The sequence below is a fragment of the Mycetomoellerius zeteki genome, unplaced genomic scaffold (assembly GCF_001594055.1).
Source record: "Mycetomoellerius zeteki isolate Tzet28-1 unplaced genomic scaffold, Tzet1.0 scaffold252, whole genome shotgun sequence".
In the NCBI taxonomy this organism is placed as follows: domain Eukaryota; kingdom Metazoa; phylum Arthropoda; class Insecta; order Hymenoptera; family Formicidae; genus Mycetomoellerius; species Mycetomoellerius zeteki.
Genome location: NW_017257230.1, coordinates 382,112 through 408,079, shown reverse-complemented (window position 1 = coordinate 408,079; position 25,968 = coordinate 382,112). Strand labels below are relative to the sequence as shown.

Below are 25,968 nucleotides of genomic sequence, written 5' to 3'. Positions count from 1 at the left end.
ACATCCCTCCGTTGAGGGTGCGCGCCACCGCATCTCTATGTATGCATGTATGTATGTGTGTGCGTGCGTGCTCACTGAGGGTGCCGCCGATTGCAGTGGCAACCAGCAACGTGGTGCAGCCAGCAGCGTGACGTAGCCACTCCGCGTGGCACGCTAATAGCTCGATCAACCCTCGCGCCCGTGCCGCGCGAGGGTGCACGGAGTGCTTAGAACCGTCACGACCTCCCCCGCATTAGGCGCATGAGAGGAGCTAGCCGCAGACCTCTGGTCAGCATCCGCGAGATTGGAGTAATGTAGCGTCGCCAGTAAATGTGTACAGAAGAATCGCGAGCAGTGAGTAGTATACATGAGCAAGTATTGTCTTAGGACGACAAGTAGTGCTTGTGTTTGTGACAACAAGTACTCACGTTCGCTTGAGAGAGATTCGTTATAGTTGCTTCAATTTCTGTCTCTTTCTCTATTTCCCTATTCATTGCAGACACATCTCTCAATAGAATCTGCTCTTTCTTTACAAAAAGAAGAGTTTTGATAATCAAACTTCTATCCACGATGTTGTCATTGTACAGTCCAAGATTAACTCTCCTTTCATCTGTATCTTTCTTGACTTTAGTAACCTACTGATACTTTCTCGTAGACATACTTCAATTTCTTTTGCAAAAAGAAATATTTCAAGGATAAGAAACGCGTATTGTGTTCGCGACATCTCATTTTTCTGAAGCTCCGTATCATCTTCTTGTCGCTTTTTTGTCTACGTTCGGCTACCCCCTCGTGTACGCTTTGTTTCGGCGCCTCTTCCTCGCTTACGAGATATCATGTATACCTTCGAGATAGCTACATCTCCTCCTTTATTCTCTGGAGAGACACGAGAACGGTTCGTCGGTGAGGTATTTGAGATTTGCGGAAGAAGGATCGCTCGGAAAAATTGGGGGCAACGTGAGCAGATTGGATGCTACGTCATGGTGAACCTAGTAAATAAATTAGGATGATGTTTGGAAATCAAGGAATAGTTTGAAGCTCAGGTTTGCTCTCGCACTTTCATGTGTTCGCAGATCCGGCTCATGATACGAAATCGCAGGATCATCGAATGACTCAAAGCGCGGGAGAGTCCCTACATATAATAGTTCAACATTCTCGGTAGATCCATGTAGTATCGGGTGATTTTATGGTTAATCAACTGCCAAAGCGTATTGATGTATTGCGCTAGCCATCCAAGTCCTTCAAATGCTTTGACGCTAGAGATTGTAGAGCGATGATGCTTGTCAACAAGGTACTTCATTTGCTCCATTGTTCATCGCTTTTTATTAAAAGAGAAATTTCATCCTTCTCTCACCGTATTTAAATTATAAAAAGAGTACGCTAGAGAATTTCTTTCTAATTTTGTTAAAGTTGAGAGTCTATATATAGAGAGAGACGTAATTAAAAGTTTTTTAAATTTATAAAGTTATATTTTTAAGAGAGGACTTTTGTTTTATTATAAAATATACTTGAGAATTTTATTTTGTTATGAAGTTGTATTTGAAGACTTTTACTTTGTTCAAATTGAAAGTATATAGAGATGAAAAGTTTTTTAAATTTTATAAAGTTATATTTAAAAACTTTATTAGATTTAAATAATAATTTATATATTCGTCGCTGAAATACTGCGGTATCAACATTTTTATGATCGTATGCAATAATCTTCTTAAACCTATAATGTGTATTAAACTGAATTTAATCAAATTATTAGGATAATCTGGATCGATGATGAAATGGGTTTTGATTATTTATCGGCCATCGAGAACATTCCTGGAGCGCTCTTCGACAATGTTCAGAGAATATTTAATGCTCACGTTATTCAAGACTATTCAGGGTACACCAGAATCTAAAATTATCGGGTATAATAGTTCGATTATGCGGTAACATCGATGATAGCTAATAATTTTTTTACTCGGAACATTCTATCTCAAACTTCAAAAGTTTCGGAATCTATTTCAGAATCTAGATAATTCCTAATCTCAATTAGGATGACTTCCTCGCAATTCGTCATACCGCATTCTAATCGGACATAGCCTGCGTGTTTCGGCCGTCCTTCGCATTGCATCGAACGAAGGAACGGGGTCATTAGCTACGTGGGTAGTCGGAATAGGTCGTGAGAAATCGCTTGAGCAGAAACGAGTACCACCGGCGTGATTCTGATTCTGTTTCGAAAGGGACCAGTCGATCCATCACTGTTGCTGCTTTAGATTCTGTTTCAAATAGATTGCCCCGATTTAAATATTTCGATAATCGCGTCACGAGCATGATTTTGTGTTTGCGAAACACATAAACACAATATGTCTATGAGGTTTGTGTCACCAAATGATACTCAAATGCGTATTCTTGGTGATTTAAAGGACGTCAAGTATTTCGAAAGCATCGGGCGTCGCAGCCAATCGTGGAAAATCGATAGGTGATTGAAGATTATCTTTCGCCGCATTAAAATTGTATCCATTGGAAAGATACGACGGCGGTGTAACGAACACTGAGATTTCGCAATGAGAGACTAAGAAACGTAATGCGACACCGGCAAGCGATATCGGGTTTATCGGGTGCTTTCGATTATCCGCGCGTACACACCTGCGCAAATAGTGGCTTCGATTAATCATCCAGTAAAGCAGACACTTGTGGAAAAGATACTCGCGTATGATGGAAACGCGAGCGCCGGCGGAACCGCTGGAAGAAATTTACGGCAACCGCGGGGAATCATCCGTCTCGTCGAGCACGGCGAATCATCTGATATTTGCCATCAGATAATGCACGGCCATCGCCGATAATGGAGCGAAAATCCGGCTAAGACTCGCATCGCGAAGCTGACCGTTGCAGCCAAGAACGGTTCGCCGAACATCGATTGGCTCCAGGCAACAGAACGAATTCAGACTGCTTCCTGACGTGGCGAGCACGCCCGAGCGAGCTAATCGGGCGTGCAGTTACATCTGCGGGGATCTTGAATCTTCGCGGTTTTGGATCCACTGCGGAACAGCGACGAGAAGCACAAGAAATTGGAACAAATGAAGAATTATCAATGTCTTATCTTTCTTGCCAAGTAGAGCAATTAGCGGTAAGCAAACAGAGCCGAGTTAGATACTGCCAGCAAGATGCTTGCGCAAGTATCGAGATATTTACATAAATTGCGCACATCATTTGGCACGCGAGAGAAATAGAAACGAGCGTTTAGCCTGCTCGTTTTCGATTCAGTGAAGAAGAAGGATATTTCCCTTACACGGCCATTGATGCAAAAAGCACTGGCTGCTAATGCGGACGTATTGGAACGACGGTGATTACCAGCTTTTATGCGGCTTGTAGCTGTTACCGTTACTGGGGAAGAAGATCGTTAGTAGCGTCGCCCGGAAATCCTACGGAAGATTAATGAACGGTACGGCCAGCGGAACAACGTCGCGGCGATAGTAACCGATAAGGAACCGCGGCCGAGAGAGAACAACGTCACGAGTCTCCCACTTTCTATCTCTGTCTCTGGTCCAGCGGTCGGTGACACAGGCGGTCGGCTTGATGTTGTCGCGCTTCCTGCAGGAACTGTCGTCAGCGGACAACAGGAGTGCCGTCGCAGCGAAGCGGAAAGAGGAGGGCTTGTGATCGTTTCGGCAGCGGGCCGATCGTTCCCGCGCCACAACCGATCGCACGACGGCGATCGCCACGATCGTCGCTGATGAGAGTGGTGATGTGACAGCGGTGGCGAAGGCAGGTGAAGAGATGACGGTGACGGTGACGCCGTCGACTTCCGATGTCGCCGACAAGGCGGTATCGACGGACGATGGTGGCAACGGCGGCATGGAAGTGGCGCGTTTGGAGGCTGTCCTCGCCGCCCTGGTGGAGACAAAAGTGGAAGCGATGAAAGCGTCGTCGACGCTTAGCCGACGTTCCGGCAGCGCGCCCACCAGTCCGCGTCGACCTAGATTGACCTCAACCTCGACGGCCTCCTCCTCGTTGAACCATCATCACCATCATCACCACCATCATCATCATCATCATTCGCAGCAGCAGCAACAGCAGCACCAACACAATAAGAAGAAAGGCCAGCAGCACCAGCACCACCGCCATCATCGCAGACGTCACGACTCCGCGCCCTGCGGGAGTGATTACCTCAACAACGCGGCGGATCATTCTCAGCATAAATTATCTAATGGTAAGTGTATGCAGTCGTTTTTATGAATATAACATAATTGGCGAGAATTAGTTTTTATGGCGATAACATAATAAGAAATTAGTTTGGATCCTTTCAATCTAATAAAACTAAAGAGATTTATCTTTTTATGAGATTTTTCTTTGCATAAATATATTAAGTAAAACGTTAATCGGTTTAATCATCAATCACACGCGCGAATTTGAATAAAAAATTAAATAAATGTTTGATAGACTATAAATAGATAAATAAGGCATTTATTATTGTTATGGGGCAAACCCTCTATAAATAAATAGATCGAATGAAAATAAGGAAAAATATCTAACATAAAAAAAAAATATAAATGGAAAAATATAACGAAAATAAATAAAAATAAAAGAAAGTGATAATAAAAGATATGGGATACAAACAGAAAAGAGATATAACAAACAAAATATATTGTAAAAAAAATATAAATAGTATACAAAATTTCCTCTCCAGTTTGGCTCGACGCATAAAAATAACGCAACGAAAATATTTACTACGTTAAATATTGATGAGGGCTGACCGATATTCACTAATTATGCTTCTGTTCTACTAGGAAGGGGACGGAGAAGAGCCTCCGAAAGTCCTCGAAGCCCTCGAAAGAAGCGCAGGCATTCGAGGAGCCCAAATGTTCTCCAAGGTGTCGTTCAAGATGTTCACGCCGGCCTCGATTCGCGCTTCGAGCTGCTTGGCATTGACGGCGACCAAGACGTGGCCCTAATAAATTTCGAAAGGGCTAAAGAAGTCCTCGGCGACTCCTGCGAATATCCGCGGCTGCACCGAAGTGCCTGCTACTTTTCTCAAAGCGCAGCTCAATTGTAAGTACTTGAAGTATACAACTGTATGCGACAATAACAAATGTCGGCAAGATAAATCTTTAATGGATTTCGTAGAGAGAATAAGATTTCTTTTAGAATCGAGTCATACTATTTTCTTAATACCGAGAATTAGGACGTCGCGATAAAAACGTCTTCGCTAAGAACAAATTGACTTTAAATTCCGGAACTAGCTTATCCTCTTTCGTGGAAATTCGGAACGTGTCAGGAAATCTTTGCGTATACTTTGGCAAACTTTTCGCATTTACGGATAAAGCTGCGGTTCTTCAGCTTTAGTAGCAAACTAAAGGTTTTTGCCTATTAGTAGCAAACTCGTCCACTCGCGAGCCTTCGCTCCCCGTCTTCTCGTTTACGGGGTCGCCAGGAATGCTGCTGCATCTCTTGTCCTTCTTCTATATTCGATCGGTCGACCACGAGGAGAGAGAGAAAGACACGGTTTCGGCATGAGCCAGCGCACCCAGTGGAACTGGGTCAGCGTGGTGCGTGGTTGCGCGCCTCCGTCACATGCCGCTCTCGGCAAATATGGTTTGGCGACTGAACCACCTGGGCGACAAAGGACGAGCGCGCAGTTGGAGCGTGTAATGAAACTGGGGTGATAGCCGTTGGCGATTAGCGATCACGAACAGGTGTCATCGCCTCAATATCCCGCCCTTCCTCCTTTTTTTAATTCGGCGAAACGATCTCTAAAATTACGCGCGGCAGATGCATTTGACAACCTTTGAGGATGCGATGTGGAAGGACATCTCTAATAACTGTTCTACGTTAATCAATTTAACACTAGGAGCTCTCGTGCTTTATCACATAATTTAGCGGTTTACTTTCAGAAATAATTTCTGTTAATTAAAATTTCTCTAAAAATACATATTTTCGAAATACCAAATTATTCACAACGCAGATAAAAGTACATTTAATTAATTAAATGTAATAACACAACGCTTCAGCAATTAGTATAAATTCCATTAATTTATTGAAAAAATATAAGAAATACCTTTTAATTTTTAAATTGTACTGATAAATTGTATTTGATGTGTTCGGTTAAATGTAACGTAATGACGAGAGTGGCCTATATATATGTGTGTGTGTGTGCAAGATCGCGAGATACCGTATCTTGACAGTTACCAAATAACTGTCCGATGTGTCATAGAGGCAATATTAATTGAAACTTTTTTTTGCACGGGAAAATAACTGCCAAAGTGACTGATTCAACATCAACGTTTACTACTACTTAATACGGTCTTTCTCGATATGGTGAAATCTACTAGTATATATCAATTTACTTTTCTCTCTTTATCGAATATCTCCTCTTAATTGAGTATCCTGTCGCTGTAGATAGAGACTTCTATTTATAAGCTTTTCGCGATTCTCTCGATAAGCGTTATTAATAAATGAACTTTGGATACATTATATTAAAATATCCAGGAATTAACTTTATCGTCGCATGACTGCAGAATAACGAAATGTACATATTCATATATTTCGCAAGATCTAATTCCTTTTAACGGACGCGACGGAGAGTGCAAACGGTGATAATACGAGAATCAACGTGAATCGCCATTGTCTGACCACACGCCGGTTGTTATCACTACTTCGAATTTCCAGTCCTCCACAATGTCCCGGCACCTCGGTTATCGTTTTTCCACTTTTCCGTCCTATTCCAGCGGCATTTTCTAAAATTATACTCAGAGAGCACGTGATGGCCTTCGTGTGTGTGACGTAGATAATGCAACGATTGTTCTTTGTTCAGCTCGATACCAGGGTCTGCTTCTCGTTGGCCGTTATGAACGTATATCGAATTGCTGGCCCGCTTTTCCGTGCATTACCGAGCTTCGATATGTGATAGAGAACGAGTTGAACAATTTTACCGCAAATTTATCAGGCGTCTTCTTTGATGCTCTATATTACCTTTAGTACGTCAGCAAAACTATACATAGCTCTATCTCACTACTATTTTTATTTTTATCAATACATTTTTAACCACTTTTTGTGAAATATTTTCCATATTTAATATCACGAAGACTTATTCGCAGCCTGCATTTTTATGATATCTATAAAATTATATATTTAATCAAAAGTTTTTAATTTCGAATTTTAATTTTGGCTTTAAACTTCGAAATATACGTGGAGATATAATAGATTTATTATTTTCATACATTTACGTTTAATTCCTTTACATTGCAAAAACGTGGTTGATTTTTGTGAGCTTCCGCTCTTGTGCCGTTCAATCGCTTCTGTTGATAAAAAATGGGGTAACGTTCTTAATTCCAAGTCTCGATTGAGGGTACGCGGTACATAACAATGAATGTTGGCTTTTCAGTCACCGCCACCCGGTACGGCAACTTCTCAAGTTTCACGAACAATGCAGGTACCACGATGATCGATACTCGTTCGTCGCTCGCCCTTTTTTGAGCCTTTACAATCAGTACTAAAGTCGGAACCGTGTTCCGCTGTTCAAATTGCGAACGAAGTGCGAATGAATGTAGATTTTAATTAACGACATCGATAGCTCGGTTTTATTCAGAAAATGAACATGTTTTATGTATTCAGAAAATGAATATGAAATTTCATTGTAAGAACAGTCTAAGAAAAGGCGAAGCTCTCGATTCCTATTTAAACAACCTTTTCTTTAAAAGCAGACATTTAAAAAATGTTTTAAGAATTTGTGAATTTATATTGTCATTTGTTTTTTATTGTTAGACAATTTAATTTGTAAATTTATATTGACATTTGTTTTCTATTATTAGACAATTCAAGAGGGAAAAAGTTTATTTTTGAACGTCGTGAGGTACACAAGGAAAATATTTTTTTTCATTCAAATGAAACGTCAGACGCAGCCAGAGTACTCGCACATTTCATTTCTGAAACGGTTTTGTTCGAGAATAACGGTTCGATGATCAATATAGCCGCTATTGTGGAAACAATAGCCTGGTATATTACTCGTGGTTTTTGCATGTGTCATTTCAAAGCAAATCGTCACTCACTCGATATTTCCAAGTAAATATTTATTGACAGAGAAGAATCTTTTCTGATTTTCCGATATTTTTTTTTTTCAGAAAAATTCATTACGACGACGACGACTACGTGGCGTTGAACGTAGCCGACGAGCTGGAGGAAGAAGAGACTCTGAGCGGACCGGAGAAGGTGAACGAGGTTCAGGGAAGGTATCACCGACCGCGAAGAAAGCGCAAACGTAAACGACGCAAGATCGAACCCGTCGGTCCGGACGAGGAACTCGTCGACCCCGAGGAACTTCCGCCTCGTGCACGATGGACGATCGTCGCGACCGCTTGTCTTCTGCTCGCCATGTCCTTACTTTTGGTTGGTGTTACGCTGCGAATGGCGCCTATAATTGATGATATGGGTGAGTCGATTGCGACAATAAATTCTTCATTCTTATGTCCATTTTTACTAATATAGATTAACTTTAATTTTGGTTTAAATTACTCGTTATCTTTTTCTAATTCTTAAAACTAGAAAAAGATAACGAGTAAGTTACCTCTAAGTACTGAGGTAAAAAATAGTAACACTTTTATTGAAGTCCCTGGGACGTCAATTTAAAAAAACTGGAATAAAAACACAAGAGTTTTATAAATCTATGTTTTATTAATTAAGCCGTTATAAATCAGTCTTTATGAAAGTATTGAAAATGAGACAGATATATAGTGTTTTGTTTTCTTTTCACGTGGCCAACGGACCAACCGCAGTACTTGAGAGTTAATTCCAAAATGCTATCGCTACGTAAATTTTATATATAAATAATGAAGTCATTAAGCACTAAGTTATGCTTTAGTCGTCATTAGAACGTCCATTCAGCCATGCTAAAAACTAGGACAAGTGAAGCAAATTTTAAAAATTCTGTGCATTATACTTATATCAGTTTGGACCATCTCGGATCAGTATTATAACAGAGTGTGATAAGTGAGTTTTAATTTTTTCAGCATTTTTTGTGTGTTATTATATACTTTATTATTTTATTTAAGTGTATGAGATATATACATAATTGGCCATATCATTTTGAGATTGAATTCAAATTCAATAATATGCTTATTACTTCTTTCTTTTTAAATTAATAATTAGGTTATTTGTGTTTATAAAAGTCTAGATTATAAATATTTTGTTTATAAAATATATGGAAATTTGTCACATTAATTAAGAATGGCCTATTTTCTTTTATGTAAAATTGACGTATCGACAACAATACTGTATCGTTCAATAGCAATAGCATTCTACATTTAAATCGAGATTAAAGTTAATCTACACTGGTAGAAATGGACATTAATCATATGAAAATCGAGCGTTGCGCGTTTATTCCATATATATCTCACTGTATAATTTATTTGATGTATTTTGTAACCCACTTGCGTTAGCACGATCTTCCTTCTTTCTTTCTTTTCTTCTTTTGTTAAATTTACGAAGGAGATGCTCAAGGAGATCTTTTAGAAAATGTTCTGTGCTCGATAAATGCGTTTATTCCTCAATGATTTTATTAGAACGCTGTAAAACGTACGATTTATCTCGCACTGCGGACTTTTCACGGGCGGAAAGCCATCCAATGATTGACGCGATGCGACTGAAAATAGTAGCTAAATAGTAGTGTGGATTTACGTTTGAGAACGTGGGAGAAAATCATGCCGGATTACCGGCACTAAAATATGCAAGACGGTCCCAAGGGTAGTAACCTCCGGATGAAGTTGCAAAGCATTAATGATTTAATACATCTTTATTATACAATCCTGTTGAGAAACAATATTGTCGCTTAAGCAGATCCGATTAAGCGCAGTGCCAGGTTCTCACGAATCCAAATTTGATTAATTTTCTTTTTCTTCCTTTTATCATCCGTCATTCGTAAAGACCAATCTTTCGTAAAGACCTGTCTTCTTTCTTTTTGTAAATACTTATATTAATTCTCTCTGAAGATTTTTTATCATTAAATTAATATTTACAATTTGTTTAATGCATATAACTAAGAATAATTACGAAATTAATGTAAATAAGAGAAAGAATCCTATATTCGAAGTAAATCTTAGCACTTAATAATATTTATGTGTAAATTTTCAAATGCACACTTTACAGTTCTATAAATTGCGCGTTGATTCGGTTTCTCAGACTTGCAACGCAATAATAGACTGAAGTTAAAATAATAATAGCACATTAAATCGACCTTCGATTTAATAATAATGTAAATAATCATTTTAAAATTTTGCAAAGAATTTATGATATAATTCCGAAAAATATTAGATACAGATTACTCTTTCAAAGAATTTTTTTAATTCAAATCATGCATATTGAAAAGAATTAAAATGTAGCGTATAAAAAGATTAATTTTAATCTCGGTTCAACTTACACTTCATTCTTTTTTAATTCTTAAAACTAGAAAAAGATAAAGAATTAATTAAACCAAGATTAAAATTAAATTGCATTGCTCGAAACGGACATAAAGTTAATGTGTGAAGTGACTCAAGGCTAGGTGATTTGGTCATGGTGATTGCCAGGTTACTTCCGATGCGATAACAGTTTGGTCAGCGTCGTTAGCGGTTTCGTGGTTGACACTTGCATCGTTTCCTTACACTGAAAACCACAAAACCGCGTTTCCTCTTACTAGATAGCAAACCATCGTTGGTTCTCTAAATTAGGGCTCTTCCCGTCGAGGAAAAGAGAGTGCATAGAGAATTTCAATTATAACTGGTAGCATATATTATACGCAGACTGATGATACTCCTGAATGCCGGAACCAACACATAAGTATTTCTGCGTTAGGCTTATACAAATCGTAAAGTGTGCAAGATTATACACACAAATGTACAATGCACGAATTTCCACTGGCACAAATAAACCGCATGCAGCGTGCGAGGTCGAGGGCGCTTCGTGTTTCTAAATTAAAGGCGCGCGTCTGCGAACCCTCCAGTCAGCCGTCGGATTTCCGCAGCTAAGCCACCTTGAAGCTCGTTCCACGGTCGAGAAAGCTCGCCGAGAGTAACTCTCGACAAGTGCGCGTTGTTTTTTGCGCGTCAAACGACTGTCTCGCTGATCCGCAGTGTCATTGATCCTCTTGTGACGACCGAGTGTCGCAGGATCCAGGATGTTACCCCGTGGCACGATTACAGTTCCGTCGGTGACCTTCCTATCGTAGTTATGGTTCAATCGGGTGCTCCACGTAAGAAATAGAATTAAAATCTCCACCCAGCTTTCACGTTTCTGGTGCCCGCATTTTTCTCTCGCAAAATTGTTAGAGTGGGTCTACAGGAGTTAATTCTCGTCTCTCTTCTCGACAGGAAACAATTTCCTGGACATCCGTGCTCGAGAGCAGTAAGGCAAAAATAAAACCGCGCTTTAGTGGTAATCGCCGACGGCAAAAGCAACGCAATTTTAACGCTTCGAAATTCTAAAGATCGCTTAACCGCCGTTAAATCGCTGACACCAGCAACCATTACGCGAAATAAAAGTATTCTATTGTAGAAATTAATTATCGTCAATATAAAATAAGGATTTCGCTTTGTGATTGTGTAGAAATAGATTCAGATAATGCGTTGAAAAATCTTGTCCTAAATGTTGTAATAACATTGTTTATTTGTTGTAAAACCTTTTCGGATTTAATTTAGATTATTTACCTCGATTCTGCTTAAAAATATATTAAAATTTGCATTTTTTTTAACTTTTACTTGCATGAGCAATATCTGTTTCCGATAGAACGCGTCAAAGTGCGGATGACGTTGTATAAATACACTATCGCGCGCGAAATCAACAAGTCAGAGTCGATACTGAAACTTACACGGTTCAAACGATGTTTCTACATAGAGAGATTTGCGGAAGCGGATGTCATCGTGTGCGGTAGATTGGAAAAGTGTTGCGGCATTATTGATCCGAGGAGATAAGATTATTAATCTTTCGTTTCATGATCATCTCCATCCTCGACGCAAACGTTTGATAATATTTAACATCGTAACTAATAAAATTTCAAAGATAAATAACGGTATAGGATTATTTTATATCGTGTGTGAAATTAATTTTCTTCTTTTTCAAGATTTTACAAAGTTGTGTGACAATTAATTTGTATATTTCTTCATTATATCTAATTTCAACATTTTTTTCTTGCCGCGCCGTGAAAATATATTTCTCTTGGATAAGAGTATGAATTATTATTAAGTAAAGTTTATAAATTTTGCGTGAAATGTCATAGATTTGTTAATCTTTGCGAGATCATGTCAACTATGCATATGTAATAAACAGGAAAATTATTAATTGGCTGTATAAATATCCAGTGATATTTGTATGTCGCATTCATATTAAAATTAAGTTTCACTGTAGATTTTAATTATCCGTGAATATCGTTTATATGTATATATATATATATATGTATATATAAAATCGATTAATTATTTTTATATATAATCGAGTTAAATGGATTTCAATATTCAGATGTATCGGATGTTGTCTCGTGCTCGGACAGAATTGTTTGCAAAAATGGTACCGTATTGATTCGCACCAGATGCGACGTTCCTTTACGTCTACCTTTGTCGATGTCAATATCTACAATATTTTAATTTAATTGAATATGTATCTTTCGTCATACATATTTATAGCTTTTATATTTCTCATCACAGATTGGAGTAACATTTAATAATATACTATTGCGTGATTGAGTTACCATAAGTGATTGAGTTAAATGAAATTATAAAATTAACGTTTTGCAACAAAAGATACTTTTTGTTTGTTTCAATGAATAATAAGTAATTTATATAAACTTTTAGCTTTGTATGTCTAAATTTCTATACACTTTTTCTAATAGCGTTCTATATATTTCTTAATATACAGGATGAGTCACCTAATGTTAAAACCTGAAATATTTCCGTTATTTTTGATGATACGAGAAAATGTCTAAGGAAGAACTTATTTGCTTCAAATAGACAAGTATTGTATTAGATGTTACAAGTAAAAAAATTTTTTTAAGATCATTATTTTTGAGATTTAAAGATTATCAGCAATTTTTTGGAGATATCAAATTTTTATTATCACTGTCTATATTTTTATTATAACTGACAAAAAAATATACACAAATTTAACAGGATATGTTAATCTTCAGATCGTCCTTTGAGGTGAATTTACTGTACCAAAATAATCTTTAAATCTTAAAAATAACGATCTTAAAATAATATTTATTTATAACAATAATTGGATTAATTTCCTTCGAGGCGAATAAGTTCTTTTTAGACACTTTCTCGTATCAAAAGTAACGGAGATATTTTAAGTTCTAGTATTAGATTTTAATGTTAGGTCACCCTGTATAGGATACATTTTTAGACCATTTTGCAAACACTGTTCATAGCGAGGAAACGCTATTAATTTAATTGAATTTCGAAGTAAACTCTCGCTTGTCGTGACGTTCGCGAATTTGAGGAAACAGCGAAAAATAGTCGTCGAATGTCTATAACAGTTGCTACGTGATCGATAAAATTATCGGGTATCGTATTGATCCTAAATTTGCAAGATGACTTTCTGTGTGCAAATTTCACGGAAGGCGTCTCATTTCGGCACTTTACAGCTTCGCGTTTACATCGTTTCGCGCTCACAGCGAGAATCAGGTCAGGCCTGAACACAGCGGTTGATTTTCGCCACCGTTCGATTTTGACGTTGCACGTCATTAAAGGGTACGGATATAGAGTGATCGTCATTGCTGACATTTGGTTGCACCCCACAATTGCTGTAGTTGATTCATTACGATCATTTCCTCGTCAATCGTGCGTTTTATGCGCACTGGATCAAGTGATCAATCAATTAGCGGTCTTTAATCACTTCCGCCTGCCAATTATATACTGTCCTTTGAGTCAATGCTCGAACAGAAGTCCATAATCTGACCGCTTCATACATTTCCTACATTTGAAATTTGATGGAAATTTACTCGTTAATTTCCCGGTTCCAAGTTAACATTCACTGAGGAATTTGTAAATATATATTAAACGGTAAACAAAATTTTACATTTATTCCTCTTACAAAACCGTGTGTATTAAAGTCTATACCGGCATTATAATTCTGAAGCGCTAATGCCCCGCATTGCTTTTACATCGTATGCTTTCGCGTAAAATTGTACTACGAAGTACGTGAATTTTTTATTTCGCTGTCACGGAAACGGGATGCGGAGATGGGGGACAAGTGAAACAGGGAGACCAGAGATGAGTAAAATTTTTAAAGAGCATCACAGCTTATTTCACAATGTCGTAACACGAGTAACACGCTGTTGGCCATTATGCTAAGCGCACAGTGCGCCTCGGCAATATCGTAAAGCAGTGTGTATCGATCTTGTGCAGTTAGGAGATGACATCTACTGCGCAAATTATACGTGTCCGGTGTATTTGCATAACTCCGAGCGATGACAATTCGCGGCCGTTGCGTCGTCATGTGTGATCAGATGACACCTATGTGTCGCAGAACATCGTAGTGAACTACATTCGGCGCATCACGAGGAATTGACGCGTTGTCATCGTTCTTGATATGATGATCATTTATGTTTTCGCTGAGTATTTTGGGGATTTCCGGTCGATAGATATTGAATGCGCACGATTTACAAAATGAGTTTTTAACATATTAATACGTATTGTCTATTTATTTCGCGAAGCTGTAGATTAGAGAGAAACTATCAAATATAATTCGCTGACTTGAAAATCGTTACTCGGATGAGAAATTTGTTATTAGGTATACTAGTTTCGAATGAAACAATGTAGTATGGAATATAACGCGTTATCATCGTTATTATCGGTAATATGATCTTTTATTTATATTCTTGCGATAGAGTATTTTGGAGATTCGGACTGACTGATTAATCTTGTGAATGCATTAAATTCTTAATTAATTAAAATATACGTCTCATTTTTATTTTATTATACTTTTACAAAATAAGTTTTTAATACATGTTATTTATTTACTTTGTAAATTAGAAAGGAACTGTCGCAGTTATAACTCGCTGACTTGAAAATGGGAATTATTTATTTCGAATGAGAAATTCAATATTATACTAGTTTTGAATGCAACAATGTAATATAGAATATAATAAGTTTACATTATTGTTGATATAATGATCTTTTATGGTCTTGCGACTAAGTATTTTAGAGATTCGAGTTGATTGATGAATATTATGAATGCATTCTTTTTTATTTCGCTGTCACGGAAACGGGATGCGGAGATGGGGGACAAGTGAAACAGGGAGACCAGAGATGAGTAAAATTTTTAAAGAGCATCACAGCTTATTTCACAATGTCGTAACACGAGTAACACGCTGTTGGCCATTATGCTAAGCGCACAGTGCGCCTCGGCAATATCGTAAAGCAGTGTGTATCGATCTTGTGCAGTTAGGAGATGACATCTACTGCGCAAATTATACGTGTCCGGTGTATTTGCATAACTCCGAGCGATGACAATTCGCGGCCGTTGCGTCGTCATGTGTGATCAGATGACACCTATGTGTCGCAGAACATCGTAGTGAACTACATTCGGCGCATCACGAGGAATTGACGCGTTGTCATCGTTCTTGATATGATGATCATTTATGTTTTCGCTGAGTATTTTGGGGATTTCCGGTCGATAGATATTGAATGCGCACGATTTACAAAATGAGTTTTTAACATATTAATACGTATTGTCTATTTATTTCGCGAAGCTGTAGATTAGAGAGAAACTATCAAATATAATTCGCTGACTTGAAAATCGTTACTCGGATGAGAAATTTGTTATTAGGTATACTAGTTTCGAATGAAACAATGTAGTATGGAATATAACGCGTTATCATCGTTATTATCGGTAATATGATCTTTTATTTATATTCTTGCGATAGAGTATTTTGGAGATTCGGACTGACTGATTAATCTTGTGAATGCATTAAATTCTTAATTAATTAAAATATACGTCTCATTTTTATTTTATTATACTTTTACAAAATAAGTTTTTAATACATGTTATTTATTTACTTTGTAAATTAGAAAGGAACTGTCGCAGTTATAACTCGCTGACTTGAAAATGGGAATTATTTATTTCGAATGAGAAATTCAATATTATACTAGTTTTGAATGCAACAATGTAATATAGAATATAATAAGTTTACATTATTGTTGATATAATGATCTTTTATGGTCTTGCGACTAAGTATTTTAGAGATTCGAGTTGATTGATGAATATTATGAATGCATTCAATTCTTAATTAATTAAAATATACGTCTCATTTTTATTTTATTATACTTTTACAAAATAAGTTTTTAGTATATTGATACAAATTATTTATTTATTTTAGATTTAGAGAGGAACTGTTGTAGTTATAATTTGTTGACTTAACAGGAATCGTCTATTTCAGAGAATTATTTGATATTATTTGATATTATGTCGGTTTCGAATGCAACAATATAGAATATAATGCGTATGATATTACCATATCGTTGATATAATGATATTTTATGTTGATATTTTATAATGATATTTTATATTCTTTTGAATTGAATATTTTCTTTTTTGAGGGATTTGAGCGGATTGATAAATATTATGAATGCGCGCAATCCTTAATTAAAATATATATCTCATTTTTATTTACTTTATATTTTTACAAAATAAGTTTTTAACATACTGATATATATTATCTATTTATTTCGCAAGGCTGTAGGTTAGAGAGAAACTATCGCAGTTTAATTCGTTAACTTGGAAAAGGGAATCGTTTCTCGGATAAGAAATTTGATATTATGTCAGTTTTGAATGCAATAATGTAGTATAGAATATGACATAATGTAGGATAACCCATTTGCGTTTGGAGAGTGAAATTCAATGCAAATTAAATTCGTATACTATTACATTATTTTGAAATCAGAACCTTTATACGTCCATGTTTATATGGATCTCGCGATCTCTGACTCACGGACCGTACAGGTGCGAACGCATTAGAATTTCTGAGACAAGTTTATATCATTTGCGAATGTATATCCTGGCCCCGAACATCGGAAGGCAAATTCGCGAAACCGTTTTGGCAGAGGGATTTGACTTCTTTCGCGTTTCAGCGGATTAAAAGCGGTGGGCCGTAAATACTCCCGTCGTAATTTGAAAGCTCTCGTGTTCCAGCACTTCTCTCGGCGCATGGATTCTTTAAATGGTTTGCTCGCAGAAATGTATTTGGCGCGTATGAAAATTTCATTTACAAGAGAAACTAGCCCGGATCTCACGCTGCAGCGGCGCCATTAAAATAATGCGATTTGTATATGCGCGTCAATTGGCGCATCGGTGTCGATAAATAGCATAATTTTCAATTATTTCAATGAAATTTCCCACTTCCGTACACAGACACGTGTACATTCATTAGAAGAACTGCGATACGTGTACTGACGTCAAAGCAACTTTGCGCCAAAACAGGGTCAATTTCTCTGAAGTCGGTCGATTTCTCAATTTTTCCTCTCATTCATTATTAAAAAAGGAAATGGAGAACAAGCGATTTCTTACACTTTTGGGAGCTTGCGCAGCCGTCGTTGGCTGCTGGACTACACGGGTAGTCCATTAACTGAGAGTAAGTTCGGAGCTTCCAGGCGCTGCCTAAGTTGCCAGTTTATGATCGATCCATGCGGTAAATTAGAGCGTGACACCTCGACAGCTCATTGTCTCTTACTGTGTGCAGTACTTGTATTTAACGTTCACAGACTGAAGATAATGATGCGATATATCATCATGATGGATACTCTTCTATATTTCTTCGTTTCATGATAACTGAAACAAAGAGCAATCTGCAAGATTTACTGCGAGATGCAGTGAAATACGATTTCGCTACTTTGGCGCAATTTTGGTAGAAAATCGTAATCCTTGTTAGCCTTTATTTCCTTTCTTTAAGTCGCTGAATAATCGTAAAATGGTGGCAGAAAGAATTTTACTGGCGGTGAAATTGTGTGTTTAGTTGTCGATGTCAATCGCGATTTTCGAAGTGAAACGATAACTCCTGCGAAATTGCATTACGCGCGGTTCTCCGTTAATTTCGACAGCCGAACCGAAGTTGAAACCCGTGCTGAAATTAGATTGGATAGTATGTCGTTCTTCATAACAGGCCAATAAAGTAAACAGCAATTGGCAGTGTATCACGAATCTTTTACTGAGAAACACGGATTTAAAGCCAAAGGTTCATCTTCTCGCGCAAAGCGCTTTTGGGATAGGTAAAAAATGCGTGACAGTAATGAATGTAATTATGATAAATCACGCAAAAAAGTAGTATGGATATTCAGTAGTGGTTTAAATTTATATTTAAATTTATATTTAAAAAGAGGCGCATAATTAAATTAAATTTATATAATTAATTTTTTTTTAAAAAAAGCACAATTTTTTCTTTTATAATTTTTCTGGCACACAGTTCTGATTTGGAAACTTTTTATTGCATTTTATAGAACTTGTTTTCCTGATTTTAACGTATATAAGCGTGTCAAATTTGATATAATTTTAGATTTACTCCGTCTGCTTCCTGAGAATGGAAATGCTGACGTCCGATGCGTGCAGTCGTCATGCTATTTCGCGTTCTATTTTCTCACACTTCCACAGCAAACTCGACAATTCGCGCTGTCATCTCCATTCATCTACGCCATAAACTGATGCTCGAGCGAAAGGGCGTCTCATATTCAACGACGTTATCTCTCCATTTGATTGCAAATCTATCGTTCCATAACAACGTTTACTATCCCGACTCTCAAGAAGCTCTTTCTCTTGATCATCAGCGTATCCATCATTATGTTGTCTCAATAATATTTCCCTTCTCGTAAAATTAGGACAACGTTGGGCAGTGTTGAAACAGATGCCTCCCTTGGCAGTGGTGTAGTCGGTTTATAATTCAAACTTCAAAGTTTGTGGTCGAAGCCTCAAGTTACTTTCGATTGCGCCTTTGAGATACATGAAGCTCGAAAAGCGAGTTCGATATCCAGGTGATCTAATAGAATAAATATTTAGGATTTTCTTGTATAAATAAATGCGCAAGGCGTAAATAAGGCTACGCAGAATAATTTTGTACCTTGCATTTTCACTTGCGAAAAAAGACGGTGATTATTTTTTCACTAATATCATTGGTATACGCTCTAATAATATTGCCTACAGCATTTTCCTTTGAGATAATTATGAGGAAGAAAAATAAAAGCGGAGACTAAAACGTCGAAGACATAACTACGATTGGAATAACATAGATCGTGAATATGACATTTCGCGCGTCTCATTTAATATCCGTACTTTTAAAAGCTCTTTTTCCTCGTAGTATGATTTTTTTACGAGGAAATAGCGGATTGCAATATGCGAGCGAGTTCCATTTATTCGGACAGAAATCACTTCTTTCCGAGTATTCTCGTTCCGATTCGTGAGCTCCAAATATTAGTCCTCAGTTATTGCACCAAGGTAGAAAGCTGGCTGAGCTCGGATTATTCGTATGTTTCTCATTTGAAAATTGTAAGAGTTTAAAGAATTGGAAATCTCTCTAAAATCTACTACGTTTTTCATGATTAATATTATATTAAAAAGTATAAATATTTAAAAGGTATTATTCAACTTAATTTAAAAATGCTGAAATAAGATATGTCAATGATTAACAATTAATAGACACGTTTAATTCTTTAAAAAATAATTGATATTTCTTAACGTTTTTATATCAATTTTTTAAATATTACTTTTTATTATGTTAAACTTACGGTGAAGTTATTACGGTTTCAAGAAATAATTTACGAACTTTACTCATTAATAACTCTAAATCTCACATTAATTAATCATAATACCTATTAAAACTTGATATATATGATTCTTGATTGCATTCAGTATGAAAATAATCTGGGATTTATCTTCTTTCGAACTGATTCAGCATTTTTATTGTTAAAATTATTTAGGAAAAATCATCCTTTAACATTTAAAGGTCAAGTTTTAATATTCGCTGCCTTGAAACTAGCTATACAAAATTAAATTAAATTCTTTAGTTTATTTAGTATATTTTAAAACAACATTTTTCCACACTAATAAAAAAACTATATATTATTCAAGAGTTCATTTATTAAATTCTTTAATTTATTTAGTTTTAAAACATTTTTTTACATTTATATATAAAAATAAATTATTTATCATTCTAGTTTAGGAATGCTCTCTTGTTACAAATTTTCGTTGAAACTTTTATTATAACGGCGTCGCTGTATTCTAAATTTCTAAAATATTCTCTATGCGACCTGAATTACGTAGATCTGACATCGATAGATACGAGAGCATTGGGAGAGAGGTTGGGAAATTAATGAAGCATTGCCGGTAGTAACTCCGTTGCGCAGCATCCGCAGTTCCGGCGACACTGTAAGTGCTTGTATCACCTGTTACGCCTGTCATTCGCTCTTCTGCGCATCTCCGACATCCGGAACATTATTAAGTCCTTCATAGCATTCAGCATTTCGTATATGCTAACATCTGTAACCGGCACAAGAGCATCATCGATTACCGATATCTGGCGCATTGCGTGAGGCGTGGACGGATCAATGTGAAATTCAGTGCGCGAGATGCTGGAACCAATCTCAAATGCCATAGGAGAAAAGTACGCCGGATACGACGAATGAAGTGAAATCGCATTTACGGTCTCAAACGCGATCGCCTGAGCAATTTGTCACATACCGCAAAGAGTCTTTCGGGTCGAGATGCCTATAAATCCTTATCCAACCTTACGGAGCGGCAAGACCTTCATCCGATTATGTACTCAATCAAAGTAAATTGGGAAACCTGAGGTCCCGGGGATCGTCGGACGTAACAAAGGGAATCCGATACCATTACACCTAGTTTCCGTTTCCGGATATCAATTTGCCAGTTCCTCGATCGCACGGGTATCGCAGTGCGGTAAATCGAAGCCGTGACTATCGTTAAGAGCACTTCGCCGGGTGGATAACTATGGTTGGTGGTTTCAATACGATAGGTTTCGAAGCAGGAGAGAAAAATTGATGGCTCCGCCATTGAGACTATCGTTTGCGTTCTCATCCATCCTACGAGACCATCCATTCGTCGAGAATCCGTCGAATTCACTTTACCAAAGGATTTTTTTAAGGGACGGGCAAGAAATCGATCGTCGTCTTCGTTCTACGCGCCGACGACGAGATTCAAATATATAATTTCCACCGCCACCCATGGGTGCTGAGTTCTCTAAATATTTGGCCAAGTATATTTGTCGGCATGAGCGTGGAAATATGTGTGCGTGCGCGTCGTACGCGTGGAATTTGCGTATATCCGTCAGCGAATTTTGGACCGCGAGGAAAGAGACACGGCGAGCGGATCGGTGGTGCCTTGGATCCACATCGCTATAAATACACATCGCAATAAACTCAAGGGTGACGTTCACCACATGGATCGACGTTTTTAGCCGTCTCTCTTCTTTTTCTTTTACTTGAAGAACTTTTTGTTTCTTCTCTATAATTACTGTTCTCAAGATTACCGTTTCGTAATGTTTACGTCATTACTCGGCGCCATAAACTTGGGATAATTTCATCACGGCGCCCATTTTCTCGAAATATAACAATAAGCACGAAAGGAATAAAATTTACACAGTTGGAAAATTTGTGTTAAATTTAACACATTTCACGTGTTCCAAACGGTTAAAATTTTTATATTAATTTAACAGGTGAATATATTAAGAAATATAACACAAATATTATTTTAAAAAATAAACACAAAAAAGATAATATTGACACAGATTATAAACAAACTATAGAAGCATATTTTTTTCAGTAAAATTAATATTTTAAAATTAATATGTTAAATTAATATATATTTTATTCATTTAGCTTAGAATTTATGTTATAAAATACATTATTTTTATATTATGTATCCACTTATAAATTGTCATTTGGGCACTAAGAAATATTGAATATCAACATAAAATATTTAAATGACATAATCACATTATGTGTGTTAAATTAACACTCATATGTTTTTCAAATTTCAACACAAAATTTTAACAAAGATTTGTTTTAACAAAGAGTGAATCGTTTCTAATACAAATACAGAACGTTTTCTACTATGCAATGTTATATCTAATTATAGGCACAAGGTTGTTTTAATAGATTTCCTTTGGCTTTATTTCTTTTATTTAAAATACTTGATGCATTTGATCGGAGCGATAACAATTTAAAATTAACGCATGGTTATGTTCATTGCGTCAACGTTTGCCTTTCTAACGGGTTTATTATAATAAGATACCTGCACAATGTAACATTACTTATCAAGGATAATTAATAATAACTACGTGTCTTCGAGTTCAAAGTCCTTGAGAATCAAGGTCAAGAACATTATTCTTGTTATCGTTATAGTTATACAGTTTAACCATCTCATTATACAAGATTTTAAAGTTATCTCTATTGTTTTCGAACTTCACATTGTTTTACGACGAATATATGTAACTTTAATATCCGCATCGAATTTCGTAGAGCTCGATATTATAATAAATTATAATATAGAGTTATTATAATCGAGAATATTATAATATCGTTGTTAATTTTAATGGAAAAATGAAGTATTTGAAGTAAATTTAAAGTTATAAAATTATTATAGAATAATTTTTTGGTCCTTAATAATTTAGGTGTTTTGGTTAAACGTTGGAGGTATATTGGGTCAATATTTGGTCAATATGTGCCAATAATCGTGATACTAAGGTTTAGGTTTCCTGAGTAAAATGGTAGTAAGATCGAATAATTAGCTGACGAATATATGGGTAATACGAAACATTCTGTAAACATCTTATACACGGAAAGCACTTATGCGGTATTCTTGCAACAATATTCGCACGCTGCTGACGTTTATGGAAGACGATGTGGCCCCCTCACGCTTAAATTGTTGCGGTGTATCGTGGTTGCGATTAAACGCGAAAGCGCTTGCAAGAGAGAGTGTTCTATCTTGTGATGGGGAACCCGTGAAAACCGCGGTCGATCTACTTTAATCACCCTTTACGACGCGATATAAATAGCTTTCCAGTTATTTATCACCTACTCTCCATAAAAATCTTTTCCCGCAGCCAACAGCGAGGATACGACTAAAGTTTCCGTCTTCGAAATCAATTCGTTATTTTGAGAAATAATTATTTCCGAGTTAATAATAGTACTTTAGGATAGCGAGTCAACGGGGACAAAATGATGGATAACGTGACCCTCGAAGATGCGATATACATCATCGATAATATGACGGGATAGAGATCAGTCATTTTATAAGTGTCAGACTTACAATTCCCTCGCGGAAAAATATATCTTTTGGTGTAAGCCGGTCAAATAGACATAAAGCAATCGATGGCGAAGATATGACGATGAAGAACGATATTCTGGACTTCTCGACGCGTTTTCGAGATCATTAATTCGCTCGCCATGGACATTAATCATCGGGATGATCGGAATCGACGGCCGAGTGTCGCGTCGTGCGAAAGGATAATTCTCTATGTGGATGATTTCGCGGCGGCAACCGGCCAGGATTTATCGTCAGGATTCTATAACCGTGCCAAGGATGTTTACGCGTTGTCCGGCGAAACGAATGGTACCCGGATAGGTCATCGTTCCAGTCTGCATCCACCCACTCCAGACAGTTTGGGCTTCCAACTGGACGATCGTTCCGGTCTTTATCTTCCCGATTCCGGCGACAGATCGCCTTCTCCTAATCTATTATACTCTCAAACGAGTATCCCAAGACGCTCTAGATGCAACTTAGACATCGATCAGCGGTCCAGCAGACGTTTCAGCTCGTCAAGTCACTCGAGGGCGAACAGCTGCAGCAGACAGCAGCAGCCGACTCCTTTAGGTAGGAAATAATTGGAAAGAGAATTTAATGTAAATTAAAGTTAAATGTAAATAGAAGAAAATGTTTTATTTCTCATAATTAATTAAAGGAAACTATAATTAACCTCGAATCAATATTGCCTTTGTAGAGCTTATAACTCACAGTTGATGTTTTGTCTTTTCTCGACATCAAAATATAATCGGATAAAATACTCAACTTTCTCAACTTCGTGTGACGTCATAGTTCGAATGCATTAAAGACGAATGGAACGTATCGCGTTTTGCTTCGAAGCATCCACAAAAAGGATTATCGCTTCTATCGATCAATTCCTGTGGGCGTACGGAAAACGTTTTAACATTAATATGTGACGACGACGTGAAACTTCAGGGGATGATAGAAGAGCCAGCGTTAGCAAGAAAACCAGGCCACGAAGGGCAAGTACCGCAGCTCCTCGAAAGGAGTCTATCCGCCAGACAAAGGTGGATGTTAAGCAGACGCGGAAGATGATAGAGGACACTCAGGAGCTCGAGCAAACGCGACGTCATCGACGAATCGCCATGATCGTTTTGGGAACCTTTATCTTCCTTCTGGTGGCTTCGGTGTTGGCAGTGGTGATCACCTTGACGCACAGCAGCTTCCTGAATCCCGCATCCGACTCAAAGGAACTGGCCGACCATAATTGTAAATTGGAGAAATGAAATCTGAAAGTTTGGATACTAACCCAGAATTATAAAAGCTACTCTTTAAAAATAAATTAGTGTATTATTACTGATTACATCAGTTATAAGTGTAGCACTGAAGTCAGTGATAATACACTGATTCACTTTCACAGAGTACTTTCCTTTTAGGAGGCACATTTGACACAAGTGTCGTTCTATCTTTATTATTCATTGAATAAGAACGACAAAACGACGTTTGTGTCGATTGTGTCTCCTAAAAGGAAAGCAGCTAAAATATCAAATATCAGAATACCGAGACTTTCGAAATTTAAGTTTAAACTAACTGCGACCCTTCTTCATCGTTTTAAGTAAAATGGAATTTCTTCGCGGTTAATTCACTTTGCTCGTGGATTTAACTTCTGTAATATAGTTTCATCGCAACGCTCGATAAGACTAATTTAAGTTTCGTGCTACTTTTGATTCACGAGCGATTAAGTTTAATCCGAAGTTGAGAAAAATCTGTCTCAATACGGAAGAAAGGTAACATAAATCTATATGATCGTTGTTTGATCGCATTGTGAAAACGTGCGGGAATGTGAGATGCTAGTTTAGTGTGATATGTCTCTAAGAAGATAAGTTTTTCATTTTACTTACCAGTATTCTTATCGTTTCAGTACGGAAGGAGAACGAGGAGCTGCTGAACTCCCTGAACAGAGATATTTCCGTGCCCGAGAACGTTACGGCGCCTCCCTAAGACGAGGCGAATTCTTCCGGACGGAAATGCATCGCTCGTCTGTCGATCTCAATTCGCTTCAGCCACGTGATATGAAGTTCTCGTCTCGCGAGAAGCACGACGACATTTCACGGCAACGAACAACGTCGTTCAGGAATATACGTCGCCAACGAGTTTTAAGGAGATGTTCGGGCGATTCAGAGGAAAAATTCCGAGACGGTGAGAAAGAACGAATCTTTAATCGGCAGTGACGCTGATTAGTTGTATCGCAGCATTTTAACATGACGCTCCAGAGATGCGTCTTCCTTTATACAGCATACATGTATGTCGCAGAAACGTTATTGCGACGAGCTCGCGAAAGTCCGATCGCGGCATACCATATTGCGCTGTTGATTGTATTATCGCCGCGTTCGGAAACGTCACACGTTGGTACATATACTCGTATCTCGTATCGATGCAGACTAGGTGCCCTCAATTTCGTCAATAAAGCTTCGCTCCGATTAGAAACGCAAAACTAGAATACAATTTGAAATACTGGTAAATTGGGTCATAAATTAACTATTGAAACTTGACAGTACTTAATGGTACTTAATAGTAAAATTTGTTTTTAATATATTAATGACAGATTATAAAATATTAACCCTTAATACACACGCTGAGTTTTTCGTGTCTATATTTATTCTCATCACTTTTACAAATATTACAAAAAAATACTATAAAGAAAGTAATACAAAAATTATTAAGTAATTCTTACATTGTTGGAAAATTTATATTAAATTTAACACATTTCATGTGTCTCATACGGTCTATTTA

The 25,968-nt window shown here is 37.2% G+C and overlaps 1 protein-coding gene across 1 annotated transcript; it reads left to right on the top strand.

The window, feature by feature from the left end:
* The first annotated feature begins 3,726 nt into the window (after positions 1-3,726).
* Positions 3,727-25,723, top strand: LOC108723896 (uncharacterized). Its single transcript, XM_018449926.1, has 4 exons — positions 3,727-4,159; positions 4,737-4,998; positions 8,067-8,374; positions 25,097-25,723. The coding sequence occupies exons 1-4, from the start codon at positions 3,727-3,729 to the stop codon at positions 25,174-25,176; spliced, it is 1,083 nt and encodes a 360-aa protein (XP_018305428.1). The 3' UTR covers positions 25,177-25,723.
* The last annotated feature ends 245 nt before the right edge of the window (positions 25,724-25,968 follow it).